General features: G+C 34.5%; 1 protein-coding gene across 1 annotated transcript; it reads right to left on the reverse strand.

Moving 5' to 3' along the window:
- Nucleotides 1-5784: 5784 nt before the first annotated feature.
- LOC111902088 (uncharacterized) lies at nucleotides 5785-8288 on the reverse strand. The gene is made up of 4 exons (XM_023897964.2): nucleotides 7666-8288; nucleotides 7273-7588; nucleotides 6497-7030; nucleotides 5785-6166 (listed from the first exon to the last, which is right to left on the reverse strand). Exons 1-4 carry the CDS (start codon nucleotides 8127-8129, stop codon nucleotides 6056-6058), a joined length of 1425 nt encoding a protein of 474 aa, XP_023753732.1. The 5' UTR covers nucleotides 8130-8288; the 3' UTR covers nucleotides 5785-6055.
- Nucleotides 8289-18944: the final 10656 nt, after the last annotated feature.

Here is an 18944-nt window from a genome sequence, read left to right on the forward strand (position 1 = left end):
GCCATGGGAATGGCGGCGCTTCGTTGGCAACTGCCGGTGGCAGGTGACGATGAGAATTCGCCATCGTCGGCGGCGGTGTAACAACGATAGCTACGAACGGTGTCAGAAGGCAGAATAAGAAGAGACAGGAGGAGGATGATGATGGAACGAATACTGCTATGGGTCTCGGTGGCTCTCCCAACGATCCACGACGTCCGATAGGAGGGTAACACAGTGGTGGTGTGATAACGACACCGCAGGCGGCGGTTGTTTGGCACATCATCGGCCGAAAACGAGAGGGAAGTGGGTGGCGGCTGGAGGAGCGCACGAGGTGAAGGTGGCTTCTGGAGGTCTTGCGATGATGGCGACAACCTTCATGTTAGGGTTAGGTCACAAATGATTCATCGTAATGCATATATACCCAATCCTTATTGTAACTCTCCCATAATTACATCTCCAGCCCCTCCTTCTCTTATTCCTTTCAATCTAAGTACCTATTTTACCCTTTCAACCCCATCCTCTAAAATTCTTTTCAAATAAACTACAGAATTCACTCATTAGCCCCTTGACCTCTAAAATCTTTATAATAATCCGGAGATTATATATTTTTAACACCCTAAACTTTCAATTATTTATTTTGGGCAACTATTTGTTCATTAATTTATTTAATAAATAAACGGGTTTTACAGTACGTGTCTATTTCACCCTTGAGTCTATTCCCACTCCTTCGGTATCTTTCAACTGGTACAGGTATATTTCACCCTTAAGTCTCTTCCGACTCCTTCAGTATCTTTCAACCGGTACAGGTCTATTTCACCCCTACATTTAAGTATACAGTCATATCAACAAGATTGACAAAGACCACAAGCACATACATGCATATCAATAAGTGTTATAAATATAACTATCATCCTACAAACATAATCTAGTAGGCCAGCATTGGTGCCTTTTACCCATGAGTACAGTGAAGAGACTCGCCTCTCAGACGACAATCAACTGCGACTGTTCTCACTGCCGAATCGCTGGTGCTATACCCTGCCTAGGCGATACAAGGTAAACCTTTAGCCCACTTTTCCAAAACTAAGAGTTGACCAAAAGTCAACTTAGTTCAGAGATTTAATGGTAAACCTTGGCCATGCCGTGGGCACAAAACAACAGAGCTGTCGACTAGTCTTAGGTCGCCACACCGTGGCGACCTAGTGCCATGCTATGGGGACCAGTCTGAATGAATTATTCGAGTTAAGCTACCCTTAACTCATTCTCAAGTGCTCAAAAGCCCAAATATACTCTTTCCCAACGTCTTGGTGGATAAAGTTTCCAACTTTATCCATTAAGACAAGAACTCGAATCCTAGGTTCTAAAGGTCATTTAAGAGGTATAACTCATCCATTAAGTCCTTAATCATAAGAGATACAAGCCTACACTTTCCAGAAGCATTTTAGGGGTCCTATTAATCTCTAAAAATGTAAACTTTATGGACATGCATGCCCCACACATGTCCTTCCTCAAATCTAGGTCAAGAAGAAGAAAAGGCCTAAATCTCATGCAAGATTTCCAAATCACAACCATTCTTTAGATATATGAGATATAATGTCCTTGGGGCTCCTAAGAGGCATAAAGCTTCAAACTATATCTATTTTCTTTACTCAAAATCCAATAAAAGAGTTTATCAGGAAAAAAATAACTCTATATCTCTAAAGAGAAGATAAAAGACTAGATCAAGAGCCTTGCAATCGGTCCAATAAGACGTTTTTAGAGGTTAGGAGTGTTGCTTGTTGGTCTTTTGAAAAAATTCTCCTCCACTTCCTTCAAAATCACCAAATACTAGCAAATGAGCTCCAAAAGCTTCAAAGAAGATAAGGGTTATGGTTTTTAGGGGTTTGAGAATGATGGAGGCTGAGGATGAATAAACCCTAGCCTCCTCATTCTTTTTAATAGGTCATAAAGCCCGAAAATCAGGGTTTTTTTAAAATAGGCGGCCACACTGTGGCACATATGGCCATGTCGTGGTAGATCTTTTAAACTCCACGATCAGTGAAAACATTGCCATGTCGTGGTAAGGCTACACCATGTCGTGGCCACCCAAAATGAAGTTTTACTAATATAATGGATTAATTAATACCTGGAACGAATGTTACAAGAGATGTAAAAAGGAGAGCTAGAGAGATAAAGTAAGGGATGAAGAGAGAGATGGAGGGAGACGGAGGTAGATTTGTGGGGCTAGAAAGAGAGATAGAAATAGAGATGCAGAAAAGCAGAGAGAGAAAAAGGGAGAGAGAGAGGGAGAGAGAGAGAGAGAGAAAGAGCGAGCGAGAGAGAGAGAGACAGGTGGAGCTAGTGATGTGGAGTGGGAGAGATATAGAGATAGAGATGTAGAGAATGAGATATAGAGATGGAGCTAGAGATGTGGAGAGGGTGGGAGATGGAGATAAAGATGCAGTGAGGGAGAAAGTGATGGAGCTAGACATGTAGAAAGGGAGAGGGAGATGGAGATAGAGATGCAGATAGCGAAAGAGAGAAATACAGAGAGAAGATATAGGGGTAGAGATATAGAAATAGATAAATAGATAGAGATGTAGAGAGAGATAGAATATGAAATATAAGCCACACACATAGTCACATATAGTAGTGTATATAGAGACATAAAGAGATATAGAGCATAAGTATAGAGATAGTGAAATAGAGAGAGTATGCGTAAATGAGAGAGAGAGAGAGAGGGGAGAAGAAAATTAAGAATAAATATAGAGAATGAAAGAATGAGTATCTTATGAAAGTCTAATGACAACTTAAGTAATTGTAAGTCCATTACTATTGTATTTAAAAAAATGTTTAAGTTATGATTATTATATGAACTGAAATAAGGATTACTCACTAAGTTCTTGTCGCTTATCCTTTTTGTGATGTGTGTTTTGCAGGTAAATTTATATTAAGCAAGGAAAAAAAGAAAAGAGATTGTGATACCCAACTCGGATCATTATATTTAATTTTTTTTACCCGATCATTTTGATAACTACGTGTACTGGACTGTTAATGTAAGCATACGCCAATATGTTTTATTAAATAAAAATAAAAATTTGGATGGATCTTATGTTAAAAAGTCGAGTGTAACACTAACATACTTTTAATGTCTATTTTAAGATTAAAATAACCTTTTAGACATTATAAATGGATCACTACTATTAGTTTGATCATCAAATTCTAATACAATACAACATCTCAACAAGTATCTAAGAAGAAGAGCAAGAGGTGTTCCTACACTATCCGAGTAATTATTGTCTCATAGAGTTAATGTTCCAAACGACTAACTGCCATAAGTTATGAGAATGGATTTTCTAATATGTTTCCTAAGGACACATATAAGAAAGATTAATTATAACAAATATTACTACAATTAAATATGAAATGAATTAATTATAACGATTATTATCATATATAAATATAGAATGCATTAATGATCTCCACAATAAATATATTTTATATTATGATCCATATTAAAAATCCCTTATGAGAATAAGCTTCTATAATTGTGACAAAAAACTATAACACATGAGAAACCTCATTTAACGGTTTACATGTTTCAAACCTCTTACATGTTTCAAACCTCAACCTCTTACATGTTTCAAACCTCTTATGCAACGGATAATCCAATAATTCTAAATTGAATAAATTACACTAATAGCCCTAGTTTATGGTAATTTGTATGTTTACTCCCTAACCTTTTTTTTTTTAAATCGGACAATCTCTTCTATTTACTTTTGTTGCGGGTTTGGTCCCTGCCACCCTTAAAAAGACTATTATGCCCTTAATAATTCTTTTATTTGTATATAATTATTTATATTATTAATTAAAAAATTTGTTTAATAAAATATTTTCCTTATTACCCCACACCCTCAAAATTATTGCCTATTAACAACACTACCTCCACCATCAACCCACTTACCTCCAACCATAACCATCGGTCACTCCTAGTCATTCACCACCGACGACCACCAGACGAAATCTAAAATTCAATCCTCAATCAAAAAGCGACCATGTTTTCTCTCCCCAAAATCAATCTATTTGATCAAATCATATATCAAAATCAGTTATCATGAAACAAAAAAGCAAAATCAAGGGATGTTGGATTGTAGAATCAGCAAAACCTGATTACATTTAGGTACTAGATACGATCTACAGGGGATGAAGTCATTGATCCATCCAAACCAGTCGCATTTGACATAAAGGAAAGTGCAAGCACGCAAGGGAACCCAAATTACAAAGGAAAAATTGATCTGATTAGATACATTTCACTGGAGGAATTAGACACCCAGAACACTAGCTCAACATGATGAAGAAAAGTAGCTCAACAAGATGAATCCATAAATCGGTCTCTTTGTTGGCATGGGAGGAGAGGAGGGAGATCGAAAGTGATGTAGGTAAACCCCGACGAAGTAATGAGAGGGTTCTTGAATCATGTATGAGGAACACCAGTGCTCTATTTTGAAGATTGAAGTTGGCTAGGGTTTGAACTTTGTAGGGAAAGGGGGGAAGGAGGTGGGTGAGGGGTGAAAATGTCGGACGCCAGTGGAACCAGAGGGTGTGATGAACGTCGGCAACAGGTGCGACGAGCTCTAGAGACGAGACGACATAAAGGATGATGAACATAAATTTTTTTGGCTCTTGATGGAGTGCACGTCTACGTCTTTTGTTGAGTTTTAAAGGAGAGAAAATGTAAAGATGGAAGGGATAAAAGGGATGGACCACATATCTAATTTCATATATATATATATATATATATATATATATATATATATATATATATATATATATATATATATATATATATATATATATATATATATATATATATATATATATTTAATAATAATAGCATTCTTGATAATATAAAGATTAAAAAAATATTAAGGAGGGCAAAATAATCTTTTTAAGGGCGGCATGGACCAAACACGCAATAAAAGTAAACAGTAGAGACAGTCTGAGTTAAAAATAAAAGTTAGGGATCAAACACGTGATTTACCCCTAACCATAAGGACCATTCGTGTAATTTACTCTTCTAAATTTTAAGTATGTGTAACTTTAAAAATTACAAAAATCAAAATGAAATTTGTTTGAATTCAAGTAGAGAATGCATGGACAAAAGATGGGTAGTAGCTGCCAAATTTGAGCGAGTATTATACCAAGACTTGCATTAAATTTTCAAAAATATTTCTATTTATACTATGAAACATTAAAATCTTGTTCGGTGATTAAAAGAAAACCTAACTTTACGTCATTTTTAGCCAACAACTACTGCTATATTTAATGTAATATGTCTTTTAACTAAACTTTGATGTTAGTTTCTTGCCATTCGTGAAATTCTATTTTTTTTATCCGCTTTGTATCCACTCATCCATTTGAAATTGAGATGCTCAATGTTCATTTAGTTTAAGGCGTATTCATTAAAATTAATTAGCATCTGAAAACTATAGTTTTTATTTATATATGAGTGTTTGATAAAATTAATTAAAACATTTTAAAACATTTAAAATTAAATAAAATAATTTATTTAGAATATGTTATTGATTTTTTTTAAAAGATAATTAAATCAATTTCCAAAATTATGAAAGAGCTTTTTGTTAAAGACCACTTGAATTGTTTTTAGATATAGAACTTTTTATTTTAACTAAAAACTAGAAGTTTTTTTTTTTTCTAAAAAAAACTCTCAAAAACTGTGTAACGGTACATCATGGCTTAAAAAAATAGGTCTAATAAGACACTCCTTGGACACCTCATTGACCAAAAAAATAGGTCTATGGATATTCCAACTTATAAATTCTCCACATCTTCCACTATTTCAACACAAATATTTAAAAAAATATATATCAAAAGAGAGAAATAAGAATACATTTATTTGACCTCTTTAAAATTAAACAGTTTTCATCCACTCAGAACACCTTTTGTACATGATTTGTTTCCAAAACTCTCACTGTAAGCTCTTGATTCATGTATATTCCAAGTATGTATCGTTTGATTTGATCATTTAGTGGTGTGCTATTTACAAGATTAGCAACACACAATATAAACAGTGTAATGAATGTTAAGGCATACGAATCAATTCATCTTCATGGCATTCCCTAATACCAATTTCCAACGTTTCTTGTCTTGACGTAGGCAAAACATCACAACATTGTCGTCTAGGCGCTTGCAACTGTTACATAAAAATCCAAATAATTAGAGGGGCTGATTTTGATAATATTCAATCTTTTGGACCAAATAAGAAAATGCAGAAATAGTAATTGTTTTAAGGAAAATTACTAGTAGTAAATGATTGCTCCGGTGATCTCCCGATGGCACTACAAATATGCTACCTTCCACAATTTGCAATATGACAAATATCGCTAGGTACTTTTTGAGTTTTTCAATTGAATCATAGAACTTCTTTCTTATTGGCAAATTAACCCAATTAGAAGAAATTGTTTCAAAATGGTCAAAAGTACTCGCTTTTACTACTCATATCTGATAAGTAAGCTAGTGTTACCTGTTTCGAGTTGAGAGCTAACTTTTGAGCATGCACTTTGATCATTTCAATTCTCCTTGGAGATCCCAAATCAGCTGTGCAGTTTTCTTGTTTCGTCAATCTGTAAATGCTTGTCGTCTTATCTCCATTTTGGAATATATTGTTCATATGGAACACAACAGGTCTTCGACAAGGATCCTTGTTAAGTTCCCTCATGTCAAAACCAAATAGTGTATGCAACACATTACCCTTTTTCCAAGGTTGGAATGTTGCAGGGATGCGAAGAACGTCAGGCAAGAGCACATGTTTTCCAAAGACTTCGACTGCATATCCCCATGAGACTGAAATTGTCCAAGAAAACCAACGATCATAGCACACTGTCTGTTGTATGATCCTATGAGGGTCTAATTCCGCGGCTTTGTACAAATGACGCATAGCATCTCTACTTGTCATATTTGGAAACATTGGATCCATGTAATCGGTATGGTGAAGAGACACCAATGGAGCCATTGGATGTGCTGCTAATATTCCATATGGATTTCCAGTCATATCCATCTAGTTAAATTTTAAAACCACAAAAATTAATACAAACTCTAAAAATAATGTAGGGGCTGGTTCTACAATTTGTCAAAGTTGGGTAGTCAAAATGTCAATCAAGAAATCTTTAGGGTTAGAGAAATTCTTATTATTTTTATTGAATAGGATGTACCGTGTATAGATCGTACGATAAACGCAAACAAATAAAGAAGAGAGCTCGAGAAGCATAGATGATATCAATGGCGATGAGTTAACTTTACCTGATGAAAACCAGCTTCTCTAGTAATACCGACTCCAAGTTCAGCCAAACACGATGAAATTCTTCCATCGCTTCCGTACAGATGCGGGTATCTCTCCAAACACGAATCCAATACCTTCGCCAGTGTTTTCGCCAATGGATAACTGATCGCAAATCCAGCTCCTCCGAACGCCATAGAAAACGAGAAAAATGTATTCTGTACAAAGCTTTCCGAGTTTGATCCGATGAAATACCTCAGATCATGATCGTATTTTGATAGCGTCTTCACCAGATTCTCCGGGAAGAACACCGTATCATCGTCACCAAACACGAACCATCTGGATAGTAACCGATTACTGATCAGATATGATGGTAATTAATTCACAAAAAGAATTCATATGGGTTTCTAATTTACCTGACGTTGGAATGATTTAATGCCACCGTCTCCGACACAACCCGCGCGACACGGATGGCTGACCGGAGACCACCACGCCATGTATAACGAAATCGGGAGGTGTCATCGGAGATACAAACCGGCGGGAGAAGAGAGGCGTCGGATTCGGAAGGGGCGATTTTATTATCAAATGGAACATCGAGAAAAACACAACCTCGCATTTTATCAGGCTTCCACCACATCTTCACGTATTCTTTCCTCTTCGGCCATGATTTCGCATTGGATGCGATCCCAAAAACGATATGATCGAGTGAAGTAGAAGATGAAAATCGATCACCACCTAGCAACAAGATTCTGGTGCTAGGTAGAAGCGAAAAGGAAGAGAACAAGAGATAAAGTATCAAACCAATAGAAGAGGAGATGAAAATGAGGTTTATGAATCTAGAATTGAATTGGGTTTTGAGGAACAAGTGAGAAACCTTCATGGTGAAATGGGTATTGAGATTGACAGATTTAGAGGTGTGAAATGGAGGAAATGGATGATTTATTTATAAGATGAAGTATGGGCGCAAGTTATGGTTGCAGTTGCAGGTAAAGTGTTTGAGCAAATGATAAGTTGAAGTAGATTTGAAGGTTGATCAGAAGAGACTTTGTGGAAAAATTGGAAGAAAAATGCGAGTGAGTTAGGCAACCAAAGGTGTTATTTATTGGATCATTTGGGACAGGTGTTAATGTTGCTGAGCAAGAAAAGTCAACTTCAATGGAGACCGTTGACTAATTATTAACAAAGAAAGAAAGGAAAATCTTTTAATTCATACTTAGTTGCCTTTTTACCTCGGGATTACTATACATTTTTCTAAAAAAATATTGAGAAATTGGTTGATGGTAGTTAAAAATTTCAAAAGATATTATTTTTTCCGGAAAATCTGTAGAAAAATCTTAATTCTTTGGAAAATGTTTCAATTTAGTTTAAAATTTTTTTTAATAGAAAAATTCAATAAACTGCTAATTCTTACAATTTAATCCTTTTTAACCTATTTAGATGTCATCTACTGTTACATGTTGTGAAAAACAAAACAAAAATTCTCTACAATGACACTGTAGACCTATAAAAAAATCGGATTTTTTTTGGAAACACACGAAAGAAGAATCGACCTTATGTCTCCACTTTCCCAAAGCAAACTATATACCGACTAAGCCAAAGTCTTTATTTTATTTTAATCCTTCACTCCTATATATATCTCACATACTGAAACTATTTAGTTATAGACTAAACTGCAAATTTGGTCCCCATGGTTATAAAGAAAATACGGATAGAGTTCAAAATCTTTTCAACTTACAACATTGGTCAAAAATCAAATTCTTTTTGCAGTTTTGGTCCTTAGAAAAGTTGAAATAACTTTTTTGCCCTTTTAATTTTATTTTTGAATTTCTTTACTCTTTTTTTTAACATTTAAAAAAAGAAAAAGAAAAAAGAAAGTCGCCCACCGATGCCACCTGTACCCTCTCTCTCCCTCTCTCACCTAATCACAAACCAAAATGCCCTAAAACCAAAACCAACAAGAAAAGTCGAGATTCTAGAACCGACTCGTTTCGTTGTCCCCAAGTCATGTACATGTTGCAAATTAGGGAGGAGTCGGTGGTGTTTTCCAAGGAGCAGATAACCAAGGCGATCGATCGGAAAGAATATGGATCGAATGGCGATTGATCTGAGCCCACAACTAGTGGTTGAGCAGTTATTGACAAAAAAACCTAATTTTGCTATATTAGGTTTCTTGATTATGTTAATCAGAAGTGGGGCTTGCTTCAACTCTGATCTTCGTCGAAGAAATTTGGTTTATACCTGATTAGGTTTGGTGTCACATCTTCAATTTGGGGATTCCTTAGGAACCAATGCTCTTCAGTTGGTTGGTGTTTGGGTAACCAATAGTAGGAGAGTGAATGATGGAATAAAGGCGGCAGAGACGGGAATGGGTTCGGGGATGGGGCACAGTTTGTTTACTTCATCCCTATTTGTCTGATCCATCTCATAATTTTGTTTTTGTGCTTCATATCTCAGAAATCGGTTTCTACCATTTTTTCGGCGGGTATATCTAGCTCTGAAAAAGGTTACAAGTTGGTTTTATGGCATGAATGGTTTATATTAACCTCCCACCACTCCATGATATTTTGGCGTAGTCATCGGTCATATTAAATGTGTTGTAAGAGGGACTTTGCAGATCTGAGATAAAGAGAGAGGGATATATATATATATATATATATATATATATATATATATATATATATATATATATATATATATATATATATATATATATATAAAGAGAGAGAGAGAGAGAGAGGGAGGGAGGGGGAGAGAGAGAGGGTGGGTTTTGACTAAACTGGAAATTTGGTCTCTATGATTATCAAAAAAAAAAAATTATGGATAGAATCCAAATTTTTTTCAACTTGCACTATTGGTCCAAAGTCGGATTTTTTTTTGTGGTTTTGGTCCTAAAAAGGTTAAAAATTGACTTTTTTTCCCTTTTAATTTTATTTTTTAATTTATTTACTTTTTTTTATCATTAAAAAAAAGAAAAATAAAAAAAATGGCCTACCTAACAAAAAATTTACCCACTTAGTAACCCCCACCCCTCTGTGTCTTTTTTTTTTTACTTTCTTCCTCTCTTTGACTATCTCTCCTCCTTCTCATTCCTACCACCGTTATTATTCTCTCCAACCCTTCTTTTTCTTTTTATTAAGCATTTTAACCTGCAAAACTCACATCTGTTCATCATGTTTTCACAACCACTACGAAATATCAAAACACAAAAAACACTTCATATGTAGATACACATAAATAGTTTCAATACTTGAGATATAAATAAGAGCTGATTCCACGTTAATAGGGTTTCCAAGATGGAGTGTCACATCAATAGGTAACCTTCTAAATAGGTTAAAAATGATTAAAGTGTAATAATTAACCGGTTTCTTGAGTTTTTTATTCAAAAAAAAAAATAAGATTAAATTGAAATTTTTTCCAAAAGTTTTGGATTTTTCAGGAGATTTCTTATTTTTATCAGGTTTGTGAGTCTTCCTTTATTTCAATTATAAGATATAAAACTTTTTATTAACTTTAAGATCTTTTCACTTATTATTATTATTTTTTTTTACCTTTTTTAATAAAGTCTTAACTAATATTTAATTTAATAAGAGTTTTCATGTTCGCATATTTATCTTATTAAGATATAAATTAAAGGCTTTAAAAAATCAATTTCTGATTTAAAACATGTTGTTAAGCATATTGTTTGGTTAGTAATGAATGATAAAAATAATTTTTTTCTATTTTCTTTAAAAACATCAAATTTCATCATAAAGCGGAACCATAAAAAGATTCTAGAAACCCAATGAACCAAACACATAAAACAATTATTCAATTAATCAATTCTCTATTCAAAATATGATAACATGTTTACGTCCATAATCAAATAACAAACATTCATCATTAGAGAAAGAGGATGCATATTTTAGTGGCTATCGAAAACGATGGGTATTAGGTTAAATGATAGTTATGTAAAAAAAAATTCAAGAACCATCTCTGACCGAATAAATGGTTACTGAGCGATGCATATGTATAACGCCTGCATTTATCGCTAGACATAGTTAAGAATTTGTATGTATGTCGTTCGACGATTGAAATCTTCTATGAATAAATAAAACTAAATTATATATATATATATATATATATATATATATATATATATATATATATATATATATATATATATATATGTGTGTGTGTGTGTGTGTGTGTGTTTACATGGATTTTATAAATATAAAATGATATGATATCTGTGAGAAATCTTACTTAAAAATGTAATAAATAGGGTTAAAATATAAATTAAAAATTAAATATTATTTTGGATAAATAATCTAAACGAAAGTCGTTCGAACAGGAAAAACGAACTTGTGCATATATAGAACGTACAAATCTGACTTCGTGAGAGGAAGTTATAATTTTTTGAAGTTTCAGTGTATCAGTATATGACTCTAAAACCGAAACTAAATTCAGTCGATTTTTAGGAAAAACAATCTAAACGAGAGTTTAAGATCTCGTCAATACATATATGTCGATATAAAGACAGTCAAAAACGAATATCGTGTGAGAAAGTTATGATTTTTATACGGACTTTAACACTCTAAACCTGTTAAAAATATAGCTTTAAAAATAAAATAAGAAATAGCTGAGAAAGTCTAAACAAAAGTTGTAGTACTTATCGATAGCTAAGTGTGGATATAAAGAACGTTGAAAACGAAGCTCACATGAAGAATAGATGAACTTTCTAATAAGTTAAAGTTTTCGCGTGCGAAGACATAGAGCGAGGCGCACACTGACATTCTGACGCAACCCACCCAAAAACTTTCCACATGCAATCACTCAGACGACGCCACAACACCCTCTTCCAACCGTATGTGTGGTGCATCCTCACATTTCATCTATATAAACCTTCGAAATTTAGCATTTTTCTCACCCCATTCCTTCATATTCTCTCTAGAATTCTCCATATCTCTCGTCCCCTTTATTACCTAGTTTCCGAATGCTTTAGCGAGGCCATGCGGAATCAGAGAGCCAAGGAAAAAAATTCTCAGGTCAGAGTTCGTTTCGCGTGTTTTCTAGGTCTCATAGAAAGCTCTAGCCTTAGTCGTTATTATGAAACTATAAATAACATTTACTAGTGATTATGTGACGACTGCATAATCAGTCTAGGCATTTAAGATATACTACAAGTTTTGTATTAATGAAAAAATAGGAAAATCAGCCGAATCATTTGTAAATCATAAAAATAAGTGCGCCAAAACACTCACACACACAGACACACAAACACACACACACACACGCACACACACACACACACACACACACACATATATATATATATATATATATATATATATATATTGAAAGTATACATCGGCATAATCCCAAAAATATAAATTTCGTAAAAATCCGAGTTCATATGAAGGAGATATGAAATTTATAAGAAATAAAAATCAATCACGAAATAAAAAATTATTAACGTCAAAAGGTACAGAGAGAATTGTTGACGTTTGGGTAAAGTCACCAAAATGAAAATCCTCGTACTCTCTAAGATATGAATTTTGGTAAAAGGAACACCAAAATCGGAGTCCGTACGAGAGAGATATGATTTTCGCAAAATCATTAAATCATATCAAAATAAAGGTTAAAAATAAATTCAAAATTAGTTAATGGAGCCTAAAGGAAAGTTATACTACTCGTTGACCGCTACACGTGGAAAAAAAAGAATGTAAAAAATAGAGTCCGTATGAAGAAGTTATGGAATTTACTACATCTGCATTTTGCGGTGCATGTCACGTGCGTGTCGGGTGCGCAACGTGCGTTTCTAGAAGGTGAAATGTGGACCATGGAGAGCCTGATACATGACATAAAGTGGTTGGGAAGACATCACCTTAAAATGCATGAATTGTTCCCCTTTTGCATGCTATGCACCCTAAAAATGCCTATAAATAGTCATATTATGTTCATTCATTCCTCCACACCCGTTCTATAACTCTCTCTCGGTTTCTTTCAGTTGTAGCCCATTTTTTTTCTTAGTTTTAACCTTCAGTGAAGCCCTGCGATCCCAGAAGTAGTAGTAGCTAGTGAGTAGAAGCTCTACCAGTGCAAATAACTTTTGTCAGAAAGAACCTCTGTAAGTTATGCTACACTCTAATCTTTTCAGTATAACTTATATTTATAGTCATAAGTCGTTATTATAAACCTATATATAAGATTTATAAGTAATGCCATGTCGTTATACTGATTGGTCTAGTTACAGGACATGTGTCTAGAATGGTCACGTTGGCTTGGCTGTTAGATTTTAGAAAAGCTATTATGTCGAAATGATCATACCTCCTAACTGTCCTGCCTGACTGATACTTACTTGATATATCTTGATGTAGACATTTGGATTAATGTGGATCTTGAGTACTATTAGTCACCATGATCATCAGACTAAAACTATGTATTAATATTACATAGGTCTCAGAAATATCTTAGGTGTTAGGCGAAGCTCTACCCAGATCACCAGTCACCCACCTAAGTCATGTGAGTGCATAGCCCCTTTCATGAACATGATTTAATACAAGTATTAATTAAAATATTAAATATCTGTTGTAAGTCATATGTGAATTATGTGCTTATTGCTTGGATTATATGTTATGATATATAACATGCTATGTATGAACCAAATATGGTGCTAATTTACATTAGGATAAACATATAATATTATATAATAATATTCAAAGTAAAATCGTTGAGAAGATAAATGATTAATAACACCTAATACTCTTACGAAATATATACACTAAGATAGGTTAGTGTTGCCCAAGAATAGAGTTAGTATTAAAAAGTTGATTTCAGGCACTATAATCTAGTCTAGCGATAAACTTGGACTCATGGAAGATACCTAGCTCAATTAAGTTTGATATTATGTAGTCTCATTAGGAGAATGTGCGTAACCTAGAAACGAAGATTAAAGTTATATTTCATGACACTATTAGGTGTTGATGTACGGTAGCTCCATAAGGGATGACCAGAGATGGTGGGTCCCGATCAGGAAACTATTAACGATATGTGTGGTCAACCCACAGAGTAGAGGACAACACTTGATCATTCTAGACGGTCTTGTGAATTATGTTTCTAGTGTGAGATCATTACTCATAGACATAAATGAATTGGAAAACCATATTCATCAAATACTTTGATGACCCATAAGCCTTTATGATTTACACTGACAAAGGAAGCCCCTAGTTGCATAGTCAATCTTTTAATGGTTCATCACGCTATATATTTTCTCCATGATAATCTTGGATTAGGATATGTGAGGATCTGTAGGAATGTAAGCCTATAAGGGTATTGTATGGTAACAATTGGTGTTGTAAGTCTGATAATTAGGGAATATTATAATATCAATATTGTGGGATTGAAATCCCTATGTATCTCACTAGCTTTCTCCAACCTAACCCACTCATTTATATGCATCACATATATCAAGACTTAAGCTAGTGGAACTTGATTAGGATGTTGAGTGATTAAGATACAACCTTCCATAGTATTCAGGACCAATAGGTTTTTACGTTGTAACTTAGGTATCTGTATTAATTATGACATCCTTAGGGTTTTAACATTTTGAAAACAAATATTTGAAATCAAAATAATCATTAGTAGTGGGATTTTTCGGCAAATATAAATAAATGATTTTAAAAGCATAAAGAAAAGTTTTAATTGGTTTAGAAAATTAGAGGATGTCATAGTTGGTATCAGAGCATTAGTTTAAGTGAACTAGGAATTTATAGGATTTTTAGACTTAAATTTAGAGATTAAGCAATGATGGTGAGATGTGTATATAGGATATTTTATATCGTAAACCTGAATAAACACAACTACTATGATATTTTAGGGTATCGGTGTTAAATAATATTAAGTGCTAAATAAAAATAAAATTAATATATATAGCATAACGTAGGTTAAATACCCTATTTGCTATATTATGCACTAGCATACTTTAGAAATTCCTTATATGTGCTAAATGATATGTATAGTATGCCATAGGTTTTTACCTAGATTGCTAAGTACTGAAAAAGTTAAGGTCTGTTGCCGACCTAGTATTAGGAAATTTTATGTGTTCAGATTTCTACACGTTTAATTACGGTATTGGAACTAGCATATAACTTTTCATAGTAATAAAGAGGATTTATTGTCTAAACTGTCACAACTTGGAATTCTATGCCATGTAACCACGACAATGATAACATTCGTGAACCAAAAATATGAAAGCATGTATGATGCTTATTCAATAACAACAAATTTTCCATCAAACACTCTATGCAAGCACTTCAAACAGTCAACAAAGAATTGGAAACCCTAGAAATCCCGATTTAAGCCCATTATGGACTAGGATTTCCTTATTGGGCCTAATGGACCAATAAGCCTCCAATTTGACTATTTTGGGCTTAGAACTCTTAAATGGGCTCTAACTAGACCCATTCCCATTTATTTTAACATTTTGGGCCATATTGGGCCTAGAATGAAATAAAATACCCTAATTGACCTTATTGGGCCATAACAAATCTAATTAGCCCTAATGGACCATAAAACTCATTCTTTGATTTATTTTGGGCCGTGAACCATCTCCAAAGACCAATTGGTCAGAAAAATCATCAATGGGCCATAATATGGATTTAAGCACAAAAAAGGCCCCAAATTCTTTCTTTCCTCTACCTCTCTCGGCCCAACTACAAAACTTAGGGAGAAAGAGTTGACTTTTATATGCCACCTCACAATTATACTTGGGATATCCATGCAACTATCTCATACTTCCAAGCATCTATCATTTCACTCTCTCTCTTCTCCCCTCTCTTTTCTTCTTCAGCCGAGAACACAAAGGAAAAACACACACACCTCACAAATTCTCTCCAAACACTCTCAAAGAACACTCTTCACTTCTCCTTTAAAGTTTTCGATATTAAGAGCTTTTCAAGGAGGCTATTCCACAAAAGTCATCATTCTAGGTAATTTAATGCTTGGATCCATGGTTTAGCTTCTTGAGATTGTTATAATCCCCTTCTAACTCATGAAAGTTCATGATCATGCTTCTTAGAACCCATCTAAGCCAAATTCTTATCAAGAAGCTTTGTAAGGCCGAGAATAGCATCAAACTTCTTCCATTTCTTCTTCAAATCTAAAACAACAAGCAAAGGTGAGTTCATACCCCTCTATTTTTGCTTTTTCATATGTTTTATGGGGGAGAATACAAGTAAAATGTGTAGATCTATGTGTATGTGTGTGCTATGTGTGATTTCATGTGTATATGTGGTAAATATGTGCAAAAAAAATGAAAGATATTTTGAGATCTATAGTTCATAAGGGAAAAATATGTGAACTAGGGTGTATTACACATAACTAGTCAAGAAAATCCACCATATAAGGGTTAAAAAAAACATGTTACAACATAAGACTCATTATTGGATTATTTTGTCAAATAAGCAAAAGTTTGGGGAAAGATTGTCATTCACGGTTTCTTAAGGACCAAAAGAGTCAAATCAGTAAAGATAAATGCTTTTATGTATATCATACTCTTTTAAGGGCTAAAAGTGCAAATTGTAGCTTAATGGACCAAATTTTGGGCTTTTCGGCCCATTAAGCCATAACTTGCGAAAATTTCAACTTCCAAGGGAGTGAAATGAAAAACTTCTCAAAACAAGGGGAAAAAGGGGTAACAAAAATTATTTCATGGGTTAAAATGATGTATTTTCCAAACAAGGATAAAAAATGTAAACTTTTTGGATTTTGGGCTAAAATTGTAAAAGTTGCAAAAGTTTTGGCTTTTATCGAAAAATACTTTTCTGGAAGGGCTGAAACTGCGAAAGAATAAGTTTTATGCTAAAAACATCACTTGGTGAAGTCTTTGGGTCAAAAGTGTCAAGAAAATGGTTTAAGGGCTTAAAATGTCTTTTTTTATATAAAGGACTAAAACTGTCAATTTTACCAAAGAAGGGCAAAAAGGGGTTCAAACCAAGAATTTTGAGTCAAGTATTTTATTTTTAAGATATTTGAGTTAAAATAAAAATACCAAACTACCATTCATGAAAATAGAAAGATGAAAATACGTATAATTCCAAACATTGTTAAAAATAACCGAGCGGCTTTGTTCCGGTGCGAATTTAACAATCACCCAAGCAAACTTCCCAACAATTAAACTACACCTAAAACAAGTAAACATTCAAATATTTGGGCTTGAAAGTTCCAATCATGCTTGTTGGACCTTTGTGACCCATTAACATGATTTTCGGGCCCAAGGGATAATAAATAATGTTATTGGGCCTTCTATGACCCAATTTCATATTTAAGGGACCCTCAATGGCTTTTAAGTGCTATTAGGCCTTAGTGGCCCATTAGCATTGCTAGTAAGGTCCAAGTAAATCAAATGCGAAATGGGCCAGCATGTCCTTCGTATAACCAATATCCATAAGAGGAGGAGCATTAGTAGTAATGGAACAAGTGAACAATGGACTGATTCCTTCGCATGACATGACGGTCCAGGAAGGAAATAATGATGACTCGGAAAGTTATCAAGGACCGGAGCAACTAGAGGTCTAGAGAAATGATGAAACTAGAGCCTACTACAAGTGTAAGGATTTCATGAATTGCAATCCATCATCATTTAATGGGAAGGAAGATCCCGTAGGAGTCATGGATTGGATATCGGAGATGGAGTCAGCTTTCATGATGTGTGGATGCACGAACAAGCTACAAACCGCCTATGTTGTGAGGTAGTTCAAGGGAACAAGACTTCGTTGGTGGGACACGTTAGGGAAGATTGTAAGCCCCAACAAGCCATTACAATTGATATGGGAGGAATTCTTGACCCATTTAAAGAGGAAGTTATGTTCAGCTGAGAAAATGTTGGAATTGGAGAATCAATTTCTGGCTTTGACAAAGAGAAGCATATTAGTGGATGAGTACACCAACACATTCACTGATAAAATGGAGTCTGCCCTATGACTTATTTCAGATGAATTAACCAAGATTGAAAGGTATGCCAAGGGGCTACCTTGGGATTATACTATGCCGGTCAAGCAGGCACGTACATTTGAGGCGTCCGTCTGGGCTGCAAAGTCTGTTGAAGGGATGATAAAGAAAAGGACAGTCGGAAAAGTTGAAGTAGGTGAGAAGAGGATAGATGAGGTATGTAACAACAATAACGGAAAGAAGAAGAAGTATTCAAAGTCAAGCAACGAGTCTGGTAGCAACCAAGAAGGGAAGTGGTGTGACCAATGCAATAAGAGGCATTCTAGCGGCTATGTTGTCTGCTACAAATGCAAGAAGCTGGGACATATCTCTACAAACTGCACAATAAAAAGGAAAAGCTTGCTTCACTTGTGGAGAAGAAGGGAACATGAAGGCGGAGTGTCCAAAATAGGAGAAGCAAACCCCAAGGATCTATCAAAAAGCCCAAGGGTAGAAGCTACCAAATGATCCTTGATGAAGCGGATGTTGTTGAAGGAAATCAAGAGTAGGAAACTGCTTGATCGATATATGGGTAGTCTTCCTATATGGATGGTAATAGGACATGAGACCCAATATAAGGGGCATATTGTATATATAAATGTTGTAATCATTTTCGAAGGTTATAAAAATTTCTAGTTAAGTTACATCGATGTGTGGCATTAGGAAATTATGATTTCAACATAATGGTTTGGTTAAGAATAAATTTTGGTTAGTGTGCCTGTAAGCAGGA

Source organism: Lactuca sativa, chromosome 3 (assembly GCF_002870075.4).
Source record: "Lactuca sativa cultivar Salinas chromosome 3, Lsat_Salinas_v11, whole genome shotgun sequence".
Lineage (NCBI taxonomy): Eukaryota > Viridiplantae > Streptophyta > Magnoliopsida > Asterales > Asteraceae > Lactuca > Lactuca sativa.